At 34.1% G+C, this 18292-nt stretch overlaps 1 protein-coding gene across 7 annotated transcripts in view; it reads right to left on the reverse strand.

Moving 5' to 3' along the window:
- NOL4 (nucleolar protein 4) overlaps positions 1–18292 on the reverse strand; it is a 347913-nt gene that overhangs the window by 66833 nt on the left and 262788 nt on the right. For 4 of the 7 annotated variants that reach the window (XM_063077008.1, XM_063077007.1, XM_063077006.1 and 1 more), the window contains one exon: positions 15186–15365. In XM_063077008.1, the coding sequence (XP_062933078.1) occupies positions 15186–15365 (180 nt within the window). Of the gene's footprint in view, positions 1–14283; positions 14476–15185; positions 15366–18292 lie in introns of all 7 variants that reach the window. The other 3 variants (XM_063077005.1, XM_063077004.1, XM_063077009.1) reach the window with 1 other exon arrangement.

Genomic DNA, 18292 nt, shown 5'->3' on the forward strand with positions numbered 1-18292 from the left:
TCTACTCTATTTATCAGGTATCTTCATTTTAAATTAGGAATATATAAAGCTATGGAATTTTATTAAACTGATTAAATTGTATTAATAAACACACAAGTTCCTTAAACACATAAAATTTCATTGAAGAAGGGAATACAAGCTAAAATATCCCTTAAATTAAAATTACTTAGTAGCATTTCCTTTCAAATTCATTTTTAATTTTTAAAAACAACTTTTACTAAAATAGTAAGCATTGTAATGCATAATTATGTAATTTCCTTTTCAGAGAAAATGACAGGAAGAGTTGGGTCTTCCCCGGATGTATTAAATTGGTCTTCTAAGAACCTAGAATAATGTCCTGACTGAGTGGTACAGATGCTTTTTAAGGTCATCTGATAGCCTAATATTTCAAGATTTTGAAAAAAAATCAATTTCTAGATAAAGCAATTATGCACTCTATTTCATATTGAGTGAGAAAAAGAAGTAGAAACGATAAATGATTTGGCATTGTCTGTAAGTAAACAGTATAATTTTGAAAATACAATTAGTTGTTCTGAGTTCATTGTAAAATCATAATTTGATAACTTTAAATGGCTATATAAATCATCAATTACAAGTTTCTTCTCTAAAGACTGAAGAAACTTAAACCCAGATAGATCAAGTAATTTGCCGAAGACCAAATTGAGCTGGATCTAGAACTCAGATTTCATGTCTCCCAATTCCCAACTGTTTCCTTCTCCTAAATTCAAAAAGGTCAAGGAAAGATTCATCTTATTTTTTAATTTCATTTTTCCGCATACTTTTTGAAGTACCTTCATGTATTTAGTACTTTTACATACTATATCACTAATGAAGTAAAATATTCTTAAAAAGTCCTTACGTACAAACTATTATTTTCAACTAAAAAATAAGCATAAAAGATAGTCCTTTACAGGGATGTATTATAATCATCATAATTTATTCAAGCTCATTAAAGAGAAAGGCAGATCCATGCATAAAGTTTATATTATAGTTTAAAAATATATATATCTGTATTTTTCAAAAATTTATTATACCTTAAATATATAAAAAAGCATGTAATTCCAAGGGGAAATCTAGTACCATCCTAATTTAATTTTAGATGTGATGCTAATAGCTAACTCCTACTGAATACTTTGGATGTTCAGAGATTAATACAAAAAGCTTACATTCATTATCAAATTTAATCCTTCAAACAACCCTTGAGAAAAGTACTTATACATTACTTACATTTTAGATAAAAATAAATTGAAGCTCTGAGAGATTATATAACTTGTCCAATATCATGCAGCTATGGATGTAGAAACACCCGGATTCAAATCTAAGTCTGATGTTAAATTGTGAATAATAATCTCTAGTAAGGAATTATTCTCACTTTACAACTAAGGCCTCAGTGAGCTTAAACAAAGCTAGAATACTACACATTCCCACAAAGGAATCCATTTACAGCTAACTCCATTTTGCACTTAAGCAAAGAATACGTTAGGATCTGCCTAACATCCTTCTCTTATAGCAATTGAAATTCTTCTAAATATTTTCATATTAATTCTTTAAAACTTTTCTTCATTAATAGTACAAAGATAAAAAGGTAGCTTATCTAAGTTATGGCACAAGTTCTAAGCTGATGTCATCTAAATTCACAAGATTTTAATGCAGGAGCAGCCAGAAGTGCCAAGCAATTACTTCACACGAAACATAATCGAGCTTAATTTCATGCCCAAAATGAGAATGCAGGAGCCAGACAGAGAGGAGTTCTTTCTCTCCTGTGAAATAATCATGCTAAAAATCTCTTTGGTTCTAATATTGATGAGCCAATAATAAAAGCCAATGCTCCCCAGTACACAAAGAGCCTAATTATGCTACGCCCAGTTATAAGATATTAAACATGGAAGCCATTTACTTATTATTTCCTCCATAATTTGTATTTTATCCATCTCACAATTCAAAGGGACTCATAACAAAGTAGTGAGAAGGAAATTAATCAATTTTGTTCCTTATTATAGCAATTTTATCATAGAGAAATTTAAAACTCTTTAGTATGGGTTCTGAGAACCATCTTCATCTGAACTCTCCTTTCTGCCACCACATTTAATTGTTGAGAATTTATTCTAATACCAGAACTTCAGGGTCTTGCTGGAACAATACTAGCAGGGTGTGCTAAAGGCTACAGTCATAGGTTCTTCCAGGGATGAGTGCTGAAGATTCTCTCCTAAATCAGTAAGAGTGGCTATAAAATATAAAAGCTTCCATGTAATAACTGGAGATAAGGATATTTTGACAGAAAAATAAAATGCAAAAATCAATACATAATTTTTTAATTAAAAAAACACTTCCGGTTTACAATAGCTCAGTAAATATATATATTTAAATATACATTTATAAATAAATATGCATATATCTTAGAAGAAGGTCTAAAATAATGATTAAAAATGTATAAAATTATATACTTCAAATGATCTATACCTAGACCGGGAAATTTGTTACCTATTTCTTTCCCTGGATATAATATAGTGCTAACCACCCTCACTAATTATCTCATCATAATTAACTGTCATTCTCAACTGGGATCTAAGTTGATCTTTCTCCAGCACTGTTCTTATTGTAATAATTATCTATGTTCAAATCAGTAGTGGCTGTGTCATTAAACAGATGGCTAAACTGTCACATGGAGTTTTGGAGTTTAAAAAGTCACATTTTAATTGGGGACTTAGGATGTGATTGCTGTTGGCATGATGCAAATGTGTCTTTCCTTATATATGCAAGTAAAACTTACCACCACACCAATCAACTATTCAATTTTTTGGTCTAGAACTATAAAGTAAACAATTTTAGAGTCCTCTGACTTTTGGCTGTCCATTTAGAATGCTGCACAGGATTTTCACAATTATAAAAAGGTGGAAAAAATCAAGAATGTAAAGTTATGTTCATGGGTTAATGTGGCAATGCTCTCTAGACTCTAGTGTTTAAGCAAACCTTAATCAAGTATTAGGTAAGACCAGACTGGGAGGAACTGTGACATCCACCCAAGATTGTAAGTAGGATGAGCTCTTTGAAAATAATTAAACTACTTAATAGTCAGTTTAGATAGGGTCCTAAATTAAGATTATTCATCTTATTCTCATTACTTTGTAAAACACAATTAGGAATTCTACAACTTGGATGACATGCCCATGCTATCTCTCCCAAATGGTGTATCTACACCTAAAGGCATAATTGTACAGGCTGTATAGAAAGTTTCAGATCCTAGGGGATCCTTTCTATTAACCAGGTGGCTTCATTCATAGACATTGGTGGAACAGATACAGCTTAGCAACTAAGTCAGACTAACCTGAATATTATTCTGTAATCAGCCACTTGCTATGTGATTGTTTTGCAATTTAATCTCTCTGAGCCCCAGGCATCCTGGTAGGCTACATTATTTCTATTTTTATAAATGGCAAAACTGAGGTTGTCAATAAGTTATAAGTAGGAAAAATAATGTCCATATCATGGGGTAGTGGTTAGGATTCCATGAAGTAATATTCATAGTCACTAGTATCTTTTATTTATTCAACTAGCATATTTAATAAGCATTTTATGTTTATCAGAAACTGTGCCAAGTCCAGAGATACGAAGATAAATAATATTAATACTGTGCCTACCATTATAGAGTTTATTTTAAAAGCTAGTATAATTCCTAGCACATAGATATAAACATGTAATAAAGTGTGTTTATTACAGACTCATAACCTAACCTTTTATCAGCAATTCTGAAATCCTAATATTGCACAAATGGAAAGATTATCAAAAACTTGTGGCAAACTCAGTTGGCAGAAAAAAACTGGCATGTGAATACTTACAGGTTTTCTTTTTCCTAATTTCTGTGACTATCCATGTTTTGCTGCAGAAATACTAGTATATTTGCATATGTGATGTTTTCCCTAACCTCACAATGGGTGTTATGCCATAAACAGAATATGTATTCCACTGTGTTCCAAAATCTGAAAGGTTCTGAATTCTGAACCACAGATAATCCAAGATTTCAGATAGCAGTAGTTCAGCTATCCTTACCCCATAAAATAGTAGTTCAGCTGTCCTTATCCCATTCCATATGGTTTTGATGAAGAGGATAAGGCAAGTGCCTCACTGACCTGACCCTGGCCACTTGAGCTGGTCCTGGGCCAACCAAGAGAACTCATGCCTTTGTTCCCAGTGACCAATCCAAGAGGTGAACATATGGTCCAAATAGGGTCAATCAACATCCTTTCATGAGAACCTGAGTTGTAGTTGGAAGATAGCTCTTAAATTGTATTGATAGCAACATTTCCCAACAGGGAGCAAGGACCTGTCTGAGAGGTAAACCAATACACGAGAGAAGTTAAGAAATGGGAGAACAGCAAACCCCTGACATTTGAGCCCATGAATCCAGCTGTGTGTGAATCCTTGGGCTTTCCAGTTTCTTGAGAAAATACTCTTGACTAACTTAAAAGGAGTTTGAAACAAAAATTCAGTATAAGCTAATTAAACTTCATCTGGGCTTTGATTATAAATATTGAATTAATGGTCTATGTCTTGCCTTACTTTTATAATATTATTGACCATTAATAATATTCTTTCACAAGTACATGGGGAATAAGTCTTATAGTTGATACTAAGAAGCACAGTTTAGCTAATGTCATCTGACAATACCCCTGATCAAGACACAAGATCAACTAAATTATCACTAAAATAATAAGTTTTCATTTTTAATTGGTTATTTTAATTTCCACTAGGAAACATCTTTTAATTCTGAAAATAAGTGATTATATATACTTATATTTATCACAGATCATGGCATGCTTTCCCCTAACAGTTTGTAAAATTAAAACTGTACACCAATTCTATTCACATGATTAATATCATTACCTATTCACATTCATTGCTAAATAGATAAAAATATTTTAAAAATTAGTGCTTCAAACATTAAAAAGAGAGATGAAATTAAATGTTACATAATTATTTTCTTTAGGGGAAAGAACACCCTTAAGATTTAAAATATATTAGGCTAGATTTGCAGTTAGCAGTAGGTTTTAAAATCAAAATACTGATTGCAAGACTACTATGAAACTCATATCACACAATAAAAATTAGCTCATCTGTCATCTAATTTCCCACACAATGTAGCACATTAGTAAATATTCATTCACTCAGTCTTTCATTCAACAATTTTAAGTCAGTTAAATTAAACGTGAACTGAACAGCTTTCATGAGCAACTACTTGTACTATGTAAGACATCGTGAGTGATACAGAGATGAACAAGTTAAGAAGCAAGTACTCAAGGAACGTAGCTTCTTATAAAGGCACCGAGGCCCATATAAAGATAACAGGAATATAAGACAGAATAAAATAAAACTACAAAAGATGTACCACAAAGTACAATTTGCACACAGAAGAAAGAAAGATTTGAGGGTGCTCCAAGCTAGTGAGGATTAAACGTATTTGGTTCAGTCCTCTAAGTATTTCAACAGATTGAGATGGCAAGGGTTTCCCAGGGGAGGGAACTGTGGAATTCGATTTCAGATTAGATTGCATTTTATCTTTTTCCTCATATGTACCAGCTACAGTCCTAGGTAGGAGTTTTTACATTTGTTATTTCAAGTGTGGTTGGGTTTCATCTTTAAAATAAGAGCTATTCAGCCAGCCCCCAAAAATTAAAATTAAAAAAATAATAAGAACTATTGTTTCCATTCTTCCCATGAGGAAACTAAAGTGCAAGGATACAAGGTCAACAGGTAACACCTTGGCAAAGCACAGACAAGGACCAAGATCCACTGACTATAAAACCATGGTGCTTTTCTTCAGCTCTGCTCACCGATGCTGCTAATTTTCCATTGTTTCCTTCTGGGTTCAGTTTCCTTCTTCTTAAAGTACATTTTCATTCCTCTGGAGTCAGCCTGTGAGTTTTAACCTCAGTAGTTGTCTGAAATATTTCTTTTTTCCTCACTCTGAAAGCTTAGCTAGGCTAAACTAGCTAAATTGATTTGTAAATTAAAAGCAGTTTCTTCAAAAATTTTGAAGACTTTTTTCTTAGTACTCTGAAGATTGTCTTCTGATATCCATTATGAGGACAAGAAGTTATCCAGTCTAATTATTTTTCTGTTTTAGATTATTGGTTGTTTCTTGCTGGGACACTTAAGAATTTCTTTGCTCTGCTTTGGTTTTTCTATGATATTCCTAGGCAAGGATTAGTTTATCTCTACTGGTCTACTTCTCTGTTCATAGGACTCATGGTTAATCAATTCTGAAAAATTCTCCATCATTATCTCTTTGAATGTTGCCTCTTATTTTAATTTCTCCTCTGGAATACCTATTAGGGCTGTATCATTCTATTCTCCATCTTAGCTTCCTTTTCATATTTCCCTTATCTTTTTTCTTCTTCGGGGCACTTTCCATTACTTCAGTGTTCCAGTTTATCAGTTTTCTCTTTGGCTGAATCTTATATTCTATCTAACCCATTTAATAAGGTTTTAATTTCAATGCTTATAATGTCTGTCATTTTTACTCCTGGAAATTTTATTTGGAAGTCTCTTAACTCCCCTTAAATAGAGAAGTAGCTTTTCCAAGGTCCCGTCTTTACAGATAGTTCTCAATCTATGTTCCTGCCTACTACAAACTAAAGTCCATGTATCCTGAACTTGGATACACCCCAGCACTAATCTGTTTGGGTCTATATTCACTTTTCCTGTCTTCCTAGGTTGTTACCATATCCAAATAAGGATTTACTACTGTGGCTCTGAGTTTCCTATTGACTTCCAGGTGCCTGGAAATTTCCTTCTCTTTCTTTTGAGCTTAGCTAAGTATTTGCAAAATTGTTCTATTTTATCCAGGATTTGTACACGTTTCTAGTGTGAAGCTGGGTAGGGTGTGCGTATTTGAAAGGTGGTGGTAGTGGGGGCATTCCATGAGGTTCAGGTCAACATCTTGCTAAAACTAAAATTTTCCATAATAACTAACTCTGACAAATATGTTGACTATATCCTTTACAATCTAACTACTCTTAAATTTTAATATATTTAATAAAAAATGACCAAAGGGCATAATGCTCGAGTCAAGAAATCGGTGGAACAAGAAACAACATACCGAGAGAGGGAGCAGCAGTCCCATGGTATGATGTAAGGTGTGAAAGGAAATAACTGAGCATATTAAAAGAAGGAATAGAATGGTGCCAGGTCATGTGTTACAAATTTTTTATGCATTTTCACTTATAATACCCTAACAGCCCTCTTCATCAGAAAAATCAAGATTCAGAAACATCACGTAACATATGGGAATTGAACCTAGGTCTCTCAGTTTCAAAAGGTCCTATTCTAAAATATTATGGTAAGTTACTTGGAACTTGTTCTGAGATGACAGAATGTCACAGTATCAAAGCCAGAACTGAAAAAGACTACTCCAGGAGCAAAGGCAGATTTATCATAAAGCCAATGAAGTAGAAGCACAGGGGTCCCTCAATTGAATGAGTCTCCTGAGTGCTAGAGTAGCTGTGTGTTGTAAGCATTCTGGGTACGAGGGGGAGGGAGCATCTATACGTGTGTGTCTGATTGTCTGTGGAGATGCCAGAAGAAAAGGGATTGAATCTTCGAGACTTCAATGGTTTTCAAAAAATTTTTTTTCTGGTGTCTTTTCTAACTATAAATGCACATTCATGTTTCTACCTAAATTTTTTGCTCATAATTTTGTATTACTTTTCTTTTTTTAAAAGGCCCCAAGTTGTATAATCTTCAGGCTTTACAAACCCTCGTTCTATCTTTGCCTAGGCATAGTGTGTTTGGAGCAAGTATAAGAGGAAAGTAAGGACCTGAGTTAGAAGGATTATGCAAGAGTATAGGTATGAGGTGTGGAAGGCTAGAACTGAAACGACAGCAATAAAATTGGAAATTATGGAACTTGTTTGGGAAAAAAAGCAAAAGAAGAATAAGCAGAATTCACTGAGTGGAAGGATGCAAGGCACAAGTATAAAGAAAGGGCCAAATCTCATTCTAAATTTGTGAACAGTGGTGTGAATAACAATAAGCAGTGCTAGCAGAAGCTGAAGAGCTAACTAACAGAAGTTGGCAAGTCAAGAACTAGCAGAAGATGGCAAATCAAGAGGGATTTACCTGTGGTTTAGTAGATGAAGTGGAACATCAGCAGAGAGAATGGGTGACAAAGAATATAAAGAATTCAGAATGATGTAACAATAATTGGTGTAGCGTCTGGCTGACATTTGGAATGAAATACCAAAGCTTTGCAGATTACTGGTATTCTACTCTGCGAGCAGGGTACTGTGCACAAGGGCAGACACTTGCAACTGTCATTAGGATAATATGCAGTCCATGACCAAGTGCAGAATTGTAAGAACTGCCCAAAAGCAAGTAAAGGTAAATGAGAAGGGATAGAAACAAGAGTCTCAAGAAAATGTGGGTGATTTAGTTGAGGATGCAATATTTCAATGTGGTATGAAAGCAGTTAGGTGATCTTTGTAAGAACTAATTCAGTATAGTGGTCAGAACCAGAGCCTGAATGGTCTGAATGTGAGGGATGGCCATGGAAATAGATGGTCATAGGTGTGATCCATGAGTATAAAATACTCTTTCAAGAAACCTGGCAGAGAAAGATAGACTCAGGTTGTAGAAGAGGAGTAGAGAATAAATATTTTCTTGGAATTTGGAGACTTTTTCAAGGCAGAAGTGAAGGAATTATTCTCTCTTTCAGTGGAAAGGGAAAACAACATGTGAAAGAGTAGGGATGGTTGGTGGAGCCATGTTTTGAAGAAGGTAGAAAGATATGGGAGCAGAGGTGGCAGGATTACTTACTCAGGGAAGATCAGACCAGGACACTTCCTCCGTAAAGACAGCAGGAACTACTTGAGAAATTTCATATGATCCTAAAAATGTTTAAGATTGCTTGTGCAGGCTCTTTGAGTGATTATTAAGATTAAGGTATATTTATGCCAATAATGGCTGAAGTAAAATAGAAAGGCAGATCACTGAAGTTAAAAAGGTGATAAATACCGCATGTGCTCACTCATATGTCGGAGTTAGGAGAGAAAGGAGGCAGGAAAGAAAGACCACAGTAGTGCGTTGGTCTTACAGAGGGAGGGAACATTCCTAGGGCTACAAACTGGAGTGTGGGGGAAAGGGGGAGGGGGAGGGAGGTCGGGAGATAATTGGGTGGGGGACAAGGGGTACAAAAGTAATTTCTGGTAATGGGTATGCTGTCAGTATGAATCTGGCCCCTCACGTCATGGGCATGAGGGGTGACAATTAGCTTTGTATCTCATGAATATTCATGACAAATAAATAAAGAAAGAAAGAAAGAAAGAAAATAAAAAGGTGAAAGAACTGTGAGATCAGCATAGATATCAAAATTATTGATGAGGGTATCACAGAATGTAATTAAAAGGAAATATTATGAATAAAGAATTTAGGGGATGTGAAAGAATTCTGGGGATTGGTAAATGACAACTTATGAGAGGGCAAGAGTTGGTACAAATAGCTGGTGAGGAATTCAGACAAAAGGTGTTTGCTAATTTGCATCAATAAAATTAATTGGTCACAAAGAGAGAAAGCCACATGTTGTGTAAAGAATAATGTGAATAATAACAGCTACACAGGTATTATGAAGTTTTTTATCACAATCTTGTATGAAGGACTGGGCATATTTCCAACAGAATTTTCAGCTTAAATAAGCACTTTAATTCATCATCAAAATATCTCTATTTGCTAAAAGATGAGTAGCAAGTGTCACTGTAGCTTTTGTGATGTTTATGATATCAGGGGAGCTGTGAATTGAAAACAGGGTCTGATCCCTTTACTTTGGGCTTCATTAGACAAATGAAGGAAATGATGTGATAAGTCAAATCCCTTCAAAAAAACATACAATTTCCTAAGCATGAAAGGTTTATATTCTGGTGTTTCTATAATTCTATTATTTGCTTTAAAAAAAAATTTATATCTCACTTTTTCTCCTAAAATACATATCAGATCCACCAAGGAAAGATGTAAACCAAAATATATTCAATAGAAAGCTAATTGGGAGGTTGGAAAGAGTTTGGCTGTGAACTTCCCGGCAGTGAGGTACAAAAGCAAACACTGTAAGTTTCATAGTCCTTATGAGAACAGGTGAACATACTCCACTTTTCCTCAGGTTTCATTAAATTCTAAAAGAAGCTTCTGAAACGAGATCTTTTATAATGGACATTTAATAGCCTAGTGGACAATGTCCTTGGAAAATTTTTATAAAATATTGCATGAGGTATTTCTACAAACAAAAATAGTCAATTACATAATATTAAAAGCAACTAACTAGGTAATTTTTTAAGAGGCTGAGGTTATTGAATTCAAATATGTAGGCTCCTTAGTCTAACTGTACAGTGGAAAAATTTGGAATACAAGAGGAATAATGGACTGAAAGTCCTTATATCTCCCCTAAATATTTTCACTTGAATCTTATAGAAATGCATGTAAACACAGGCAGAATGGTGAAAGAGTCTCTAATAATGCAAATTCAGGAAACATGAAAGAGAAATCATATCACAACACAGATTATACTCAGTAGGGGCTAACCCCACCTTGTTTTCAGAGCTTTGCTTTCATGATCTTTTCTATTGCAGGAACATATAACTGAAGTTAAGATCAGGACACCTTGGGAAAATGCATTTATTTTCTGGAATGGTCAACAAATACACTTCAGAGAATCAGCTGAAGTAACTTGAGAGTCTAGTTAACACAAAAGAATCAATAATAATTTGATATATTTGTCTAAGGATTAATTTAATGGCTGCTTACTTATTGCATTGTTAAAGTCTAATGAAAAGCAAGACAGTACTCTGGATCATTTCATAAAACATGCTTTTTCTGTCCAACTGAAGATTTATGATTTGACAAAATTGGTAATAGTGAGTTGGTGAAAATGTATATAAACTTAATGCACTATAGAGACTATTTGGAGTGTGACAAAAATTTTGGCTGATTAACCAATGAAGAACTGAGCTCTTGATAATTCTAGTGAAATAAGAATGCATAAATATATATTGCAATGTTTGTATACTTTCAGTGAAACCAATTATAAGTATTTGTATGGGCATGTAAATTCACTAGGGATGGTGTAGAATCATTAAATATGAGTAGGTTTTGTATTAACAACAGTAGAAAATAAGTCAAAATGAATGCTAAGATTCTCAAGTACAGTACTAATATATGTTGTTATAAGCCACTTCTATGAGAATATCCTTTTAAATTACTTAAAATCAGCAGGAAACATATAATTCAATATTTTGTGTTTCACTCCACTTAACGCACCTTCTGACTTTAGAGACTCTAAAAAACTGGAAGAGCTAAGCTTGTTGAATGCAACTTTCATTTTATAGAATCCCCTACTAAATAATCCTATACTTTACAATTCCATCTTACTGATGTACTAAAACTTCTTTACATGGCCTTGTTGCCTTGTTACGTATTGCAGAATAAGATGCATGTAAAAATAGTCATATACTGAAAATGATACATTTTCTTCATATCTACCTACATAAAATACAATAGAAGAAAGGATTTTTGTTTTATGTTGTTTTGATTAGAAAAAAACCTGTGGATGTTATATCACACTTCAAAATTATGAGTGCAAAAATATTCATGTAAAATATTTAGTTTTAATTACTATCTGCATTAGCCATGCCTTTATCTATCTGTTCTGGGTAAGAATGAGTATTCAAAATGATATGGAATCCTACCCACAATCCATGACAATGAAGCAATACATAAAACAAATCAAAATTCCAAGTGTCAAATAGACGGTGGATTGAATTTGTTATTTTCAATTGTATATTACTAAATAATATGTGAAATAAAAATGGGCTAAACTAAAATACCCACTTTCATCCATGTCATTCATTTACATTTAATTACATAAGGCCTCGTATTATTACTTGAGCATTTCACTTCACACAACTTGCTACCTCAACAAATCATAAGGATCAGGGAATGTATTATGCTCTCATAATTAATAAGTTGGGCATGTCTTATATATTTCCTTATTATTTTGTACAATATTATGTATGTTATACATGTACTGAATAAATAAATGAATGAAAATTATTAAAAGTTAAATACAATATCATTTCTTTACAGCATATTTACCTCAAAATTAGTTTATAAAACTTCTTGGCTTTAGTTAGTCAACTTTTTCGCCTTCTCTATGCATAGTACAAGGTTTATACCAAATAGATGTCCATGTTAAAGTAAGTACATACAATGAATAAAAACAGCAATTTTTTTTAAAAAAGGTTGAATGTCTCAAATATGTCTTATAGAACTTAAGAATTTTATGGTGATGATTTTTCTCTCTTAAATAATGATTAAAATTTTTATACCATGAAAACTAAGAAATTTTAGAAAAGAATAAATAACATTAGCAAATAACTACTAACATTAGCAAATTAGGAAAAAGTTGTAAATCTGGATGTTGGCAAAAATAAAAATCTTGATATATGGGTTGACATTATCATCTTAATTGTTATTGAAAGAAAAATGTATATAGAGTGCATTGTACTCTGAATGAGATATACTTAGTTTCAACTGGAATTTGATGTCAACTGTGAATAGCCTTGAATCTGATGTCAATGCCATGTTTCTGAGTGTTCATACTTGTTTAGATGTCCTTTTCATCTGTCATCTATTTCCTAATGCATAGGTCATAATAATCTTTGAATAATTCAGTAAAGTGGGAAATAGCTTTATTTTCTTTAAACAATCCCTCATTCTCTCTTATACCATCCCACCTCTATCGTCATAATTTAGTTTACAAAATTATGCCATTTTTATTGTGAAGCAAGGTATGAACCACAAACTCCAAATCCACTGTAGGTATCTTGAGAAATAACCAAATACTTAGTTGGAGTGTTCTGCAATTGTAGAATACAAATATTTGGGGAAATTATTTTCAGATAATGGATTAAATAATATTTGATAATATTTTTAGAGTTAAGATTTGTTGAGTGCTTACTACATGCTGGAAATGACTTGCAGAAGTTTACATGAGAAAACTTACATAATTCTCACAGCTGTATAAATTGGGAGTTATTATCATCTCCAGAGAGAGAACCTGAGCACAGGCAGCTGAATCACAGACTCAGAAAGTGGTGGATCCAGAACTCAAAACCAGGCTCTTTTGGGACAGAGCACATGCTCCCGGATCATCTGGGAAGACTGCGTCCCTTAAAAAAATAGCCAATTTCCCTTAAAAACATCAAAAATATTTTTACAAGCCAATGTAGAAAGACTGACAACAGTAGATTTGTTATTTCTGTCATTAATCTTACAGGATTTTACATCTGAAAAATTATTTCTCACATATGACACACTCTGAAACTTCTCTTATCTATACCAACTCAAACCCTAGCACACCTAATAAATTACAGGTACAAGTCACAAACACTAATGTCAAGGCTTTTATGGAGCCTTCTTAGAGAAGCATAGAAAAAAATAGTTTCTAATACAAAATTTCTAATATATTTCTGCTCACATACATGAAAAATAAAGAAATGGAAAAGGCACATACATTGTAAATGTATGCCCTGTTTCTAGGTGTAACAATTAGAGCAAGAAGAAATAGCATAAAGTTCAGAAAATATTGATTTCTAATTTCCACCCCATAAGTAATTTAATGTCCAAAAAATCTCATCCATCTATAAAGCCAAGCTGAATATAAAAACTCACGGAACCATCTACAAGCACACAAATAAACACACCCAGTACGACAAAGCCTTATATTTCACCTGAGCATTTGCATTCCCTGATCTTTATTTTCAAGGCTTCCTATGTGTTAATCATTAGTATGAAAATGGTATTCCTTAGATGGATCCATCTATTTGCTTTCATTTAAGAGAAAGCCATTCTCACAAGCCACCTAACGCCACAACCGGTGCTTCAGTTCAAGACTTGGTTAACCTCATACCCACTTTAGCAGTGACAGAGAGAAAACAGACATGAACGAGATGCTGGTTCTCACTGGTTTTTACTCATATCACCCTCATTTTCTGTGGTGTGGCACCACATGGTTCTGTGAGCACTGGTCTCAGGGTATTCCTTATTAAATAAACAAAAGGGAATAAATACTTCAGGAAGATGAAAAGGAAAAGGGAAAAAAACGAACAAGCAAACAAAAGCCCTTTGACCTGACAGTATGGAAAAAAGAAAAAGACACTAAGATGAAAAAAAAAAAAAATAGTGTCATGGTTTACATGTGGGATTTTGATGGAATCTAGGGCTGTGTTTTAATTCAAAACTCACCATCTCAAAACCACTTCTTTTCATCCGCCTGCAGGACTTGAGGTAAGTACGTATACGTTTCCTGGCACGCTCTTGATACTCAGGGAATTGTCGCCTGCATGAGTCAATGATAGCCTGGATCTTTTCTTTGGGCTGCTTAGAGATTGGGACCATTCGGTCCAAGTTTTCATCTACAAACAGCCTGACAAACATCTGTTGGCAAGAGGGAGACAGAGGAGAAGGGTTTGGAGGGCTGCTCTCTTCTGGTCCTAGCTTCCTGTCTTGATTACCGATAGGAATATACTCTTTTCTGGTTTATGCACTGGAGAACTTTGCAATGGAAAGCCAGAAATTTTAAGCAAACACTTTTTAAAGACTTCTAAGTGGTTGGGTTAAAAAATAGAGAGAGAAAAAGAGAGAGAAAGGCAGACAGACAGACATAGAGACAGAAAAGAATAGACTTTCGTGTAGAAAAAAATCAGGAAAAAACAGCAGACTGTGACAATTGAGCATACCATTAAATTTTCTATTAATGATAAATACAACTGTTCCATTGCTACACTGCACAAAGGACTAATCTCTGAAAACGAACGATCAACTCTTTTGTCATGCATAATAAGATAAGCTAGGAAAGCAAAAGATAATACTTTTTCCAACGACTAAGCGGAGGCCCCTCCATCCACTAGATAAACATGCATACTCACACAACACAAATCCAGTTTTCAGCTCACATTTGGCTTTAAAATTCTAAACAAAACACAGCAATTCTGGTGTCTGGTTGGCAAAGAGTGTTTCATGTACTTTTAAAATCCTTCTGTAAATTAAACAAACATGTCTCTAAAATATCCACATTTACCAACAAGTAACAACGTGAAAGTGAAGTGGTAAAAATTAAATCACACAGGGAGTGTGGCAGGACTCACATTAAAGGCTTTCAGTCGCTCGGCTTCAACGCCATCTGTCTCGTTAACTTTCTCAGAATCATCATGGTCATCGTGGTCATCTTCGTCCTCATCTCCCCTGTTTAGTGATAGGTCCTCAGCACCTCTGTCCACGCTCTCATTTTTGCCAGAGTCATAGCTTGAGTAACTATGTGCAGGAGACTGAAAAGAAAGGGCAAAATTGCTGCTTTTAAATTCACTGCACAAGCTTGCTCATTGTATGTTTTATTTTAAGTTCAACTGTTTCTCAAAAGTCTTATTTATGAGACGATAACTCCAGAGCTGTGGCTATTTTAAGTCAAAATTAATTCAAATTAAATTAAAAATTCATTTCCTCAGTCATACTAGTCACATTTCAAGTGCTCAATAGCAGACATGGAATTTTTCCATCACTGCAGAAAGTTTTATTGAACTTTGCTGTTCCTGAGCAATTATTGTTTCCTCTTAATATTCGTATTCAAAAGAAACTAACCTGTAATCAATTTTACAAGATAATGATTGAATCATATATTTTTAGAAATAGGTATGACCTCAGAGCTTAGTCAGTCTAATTGCATCAAGTATTCTTTAAAAAGACATGAAAACTGATTAACTTGACCAATAGGGACTATATAAAATTTATTGAGATTAGAGGTGTTAATTATAAGACAACATGCTTTCAAATAAATTTATAAATTGTCTCTCAGTCTTAAAGTGGCATCTGATTTTGGTTTAGGAAAAGGGAGCCAGGTTTGTTCCTAATCATCCATTAAGTGTAGTGCTTCTGAATTCCAACACTATGTGAAAGGACATGACAAATTTAAAGCAACAACAATTAAATCAGTAACTGTGGCTTATATTTTAATGTAAAAATCATTTCACACCCCCAAATTTTAAAATATTTAAAAATTAATACATAAACAATTGATGGCCTTAAAGATTCAGTTGTCAGAATGCAAAAAATGTATATCTATATGTAAATGGAGCCATTCTATACTAAGTAAATTTTTCATTTTGGGATTACATGTATTAAACATATTTCCCCTTATGACTTCCTGGGCTAATTCTAGAGTTAATTTGGGAGAAGTGACCTAGAAGTAAATGAAACCCAAGTATATGATGTAATAAGCAGTGTATAGGATAACAATAAACCATTTTCAATTTCCAAAACTCCTGCTCCAGCCCATAAATATCTATCTCAATGTCAATCATTTCTTTCCTCAACAAACCTTTATTATCAATATACATTTGTTACTGTGCAAAGGTCATGTGCCATAGAGTACTATTCACTCAGCAATTATTAATCAAGTTCCTATTATGTGTCAGACACTATACTAAGCCTTGTTACATATATAATTAATTTCATTTACAATGAATCAATGTCAAGTAACTTTCCCAATGTCACATAGCTAGCAAATGAAGAAGTCGGGATTGGAACCCCTGAAGTCTGGCTCCGGAACCTATGATCTTAAGTCTCTTCTATGCTATGTCTATTGAATGATAACTAGGAGGCTATTGTTACAGTATCAGTAGGAATGAATTTCTAAGGCACTATATTTCTTGGCACCAACTTTAAAAATAGGAGTATCTTTGGGAAGAGACACATTAAACCAGTATCATAATTTAACATCCAACTATCAATTTGTTTTTCAGATACTATGTCAGCACACCTTGAGCAAATCGAATAAAGATGTGTTTTAAATGGATCAGAGGAGATTTAGTAGTGGTTTAGACTCATGTAGTGTGTTAAAATTAACGAACCACAGCAGAACTTGTATTAATATATTCATATATATTATACAATATTTAAAATTTATGAATGATAATGATAATAAATGATAATACTATATTTTATGGTTAATTTTATGTGTCAACTTGACGGGATCACATGATGCCCAGATATGAAGCTAAACATTATTTCTGGGTGTGTCTCTGAGGATGTTTCCAGATGAGATCAGCATTTAAATCAGTGGAGTCAAGTAAAGCAGATTGCTCTGCCCAGTGTGGGTGGGCAGCAACCAATCCATTGAGGCCCTGAACAGAACAAAAGGCAGAGGAAGGGAGAACTACCCTTTCCACATGACTGCTTGAGTTGGGACATACTGAGACTTAAACCATCAGCTCCCTTTATTCTCAGGCCTACAAACTCAGACTGAACTACAACACCGGCTTTGCCTGGATATCTAGCTTGTTGACAGCAGATTGTGGAACTGTTGTGTGTGTGTGTGTGTGTATGTGTGTGTGTGTGTGTTTTCTTGATTCTGTTTCTTGGGAGAACCCTGACTAATACAATATATTATCCACATTATAAATGATTTCATTAAGGCTTGACAAATTTAACTTACTGATTTAGCCTCAGACACTGGGTAAATTGCTAGAGGAGAAGTTAAACAGAGTCCATCCGTATACCACTGGGAGGATAGAACTACGTGAGGTTTGAGAGTAAGGGGTCATGGGATTTAGCAGAAAGAGTGAGAATGTTGGGTTTCAGAACAAAGTGGATTACAAAAGTAGAAAGAGAAAGATGTAAAAGAAGATGAATGTAAATAAAGACATTTTCCACAAATTTTGATAACTGTGTCCAACACCAACTATGGGCCTTTTTGTGGTATCTTCTACTTTGCCAGCCCACCATCTTTTTTTGAGTGAAACTGCTGGTCTTATGGGTACCAACCCTCTCTTTGCTAGACATGCATACTTCAACTTTGCCTATGGGTGAGGAGAGCTTGCCTAAGACTAAAATCAAGCTGGCCCTAGGAGGCCTAAGCAGCATAGAGTCCTGATATCACCATTTGTGCATCTAAATCCAATTGTTTCTGGAATTAAATTCTAGACTTTTCAGCTATGTGATAACATACATCATCCACCCACCCATTCGCACTCTATTTTTTACTTAAAGTTGACTTTTGGTCACCTGCAACTTAGACTGGAATGGTATAGAAATCAATCATTACAAGGCTAGATTAACAATGAAGATTTCACACATGCTAATTCACATAGATGGCCTCAGCTAAACGGATAGATAATAATGTCTCGGTAAACAGCAGCAGCTATCCTCAAATCTATCAACAAAGTAAAATGCTACTGACTGACCTTCACACTGAGAAATT

This window comes from Cynocephalus volans, chromosome 13 (assembly GCF_027409185.1).
Source record: "Cynocephalus volans isolate mCynVol1 chromosome 13, mCynVol1.pri, whole genome shotgun sequence".
Classification (NCBI taxonomy): Eukaryota; Metazoa; Chordata; class Mammalia; order Dermoptera; family Cynocephalidae; genus Cynocephalus; species Cynocephalus volans.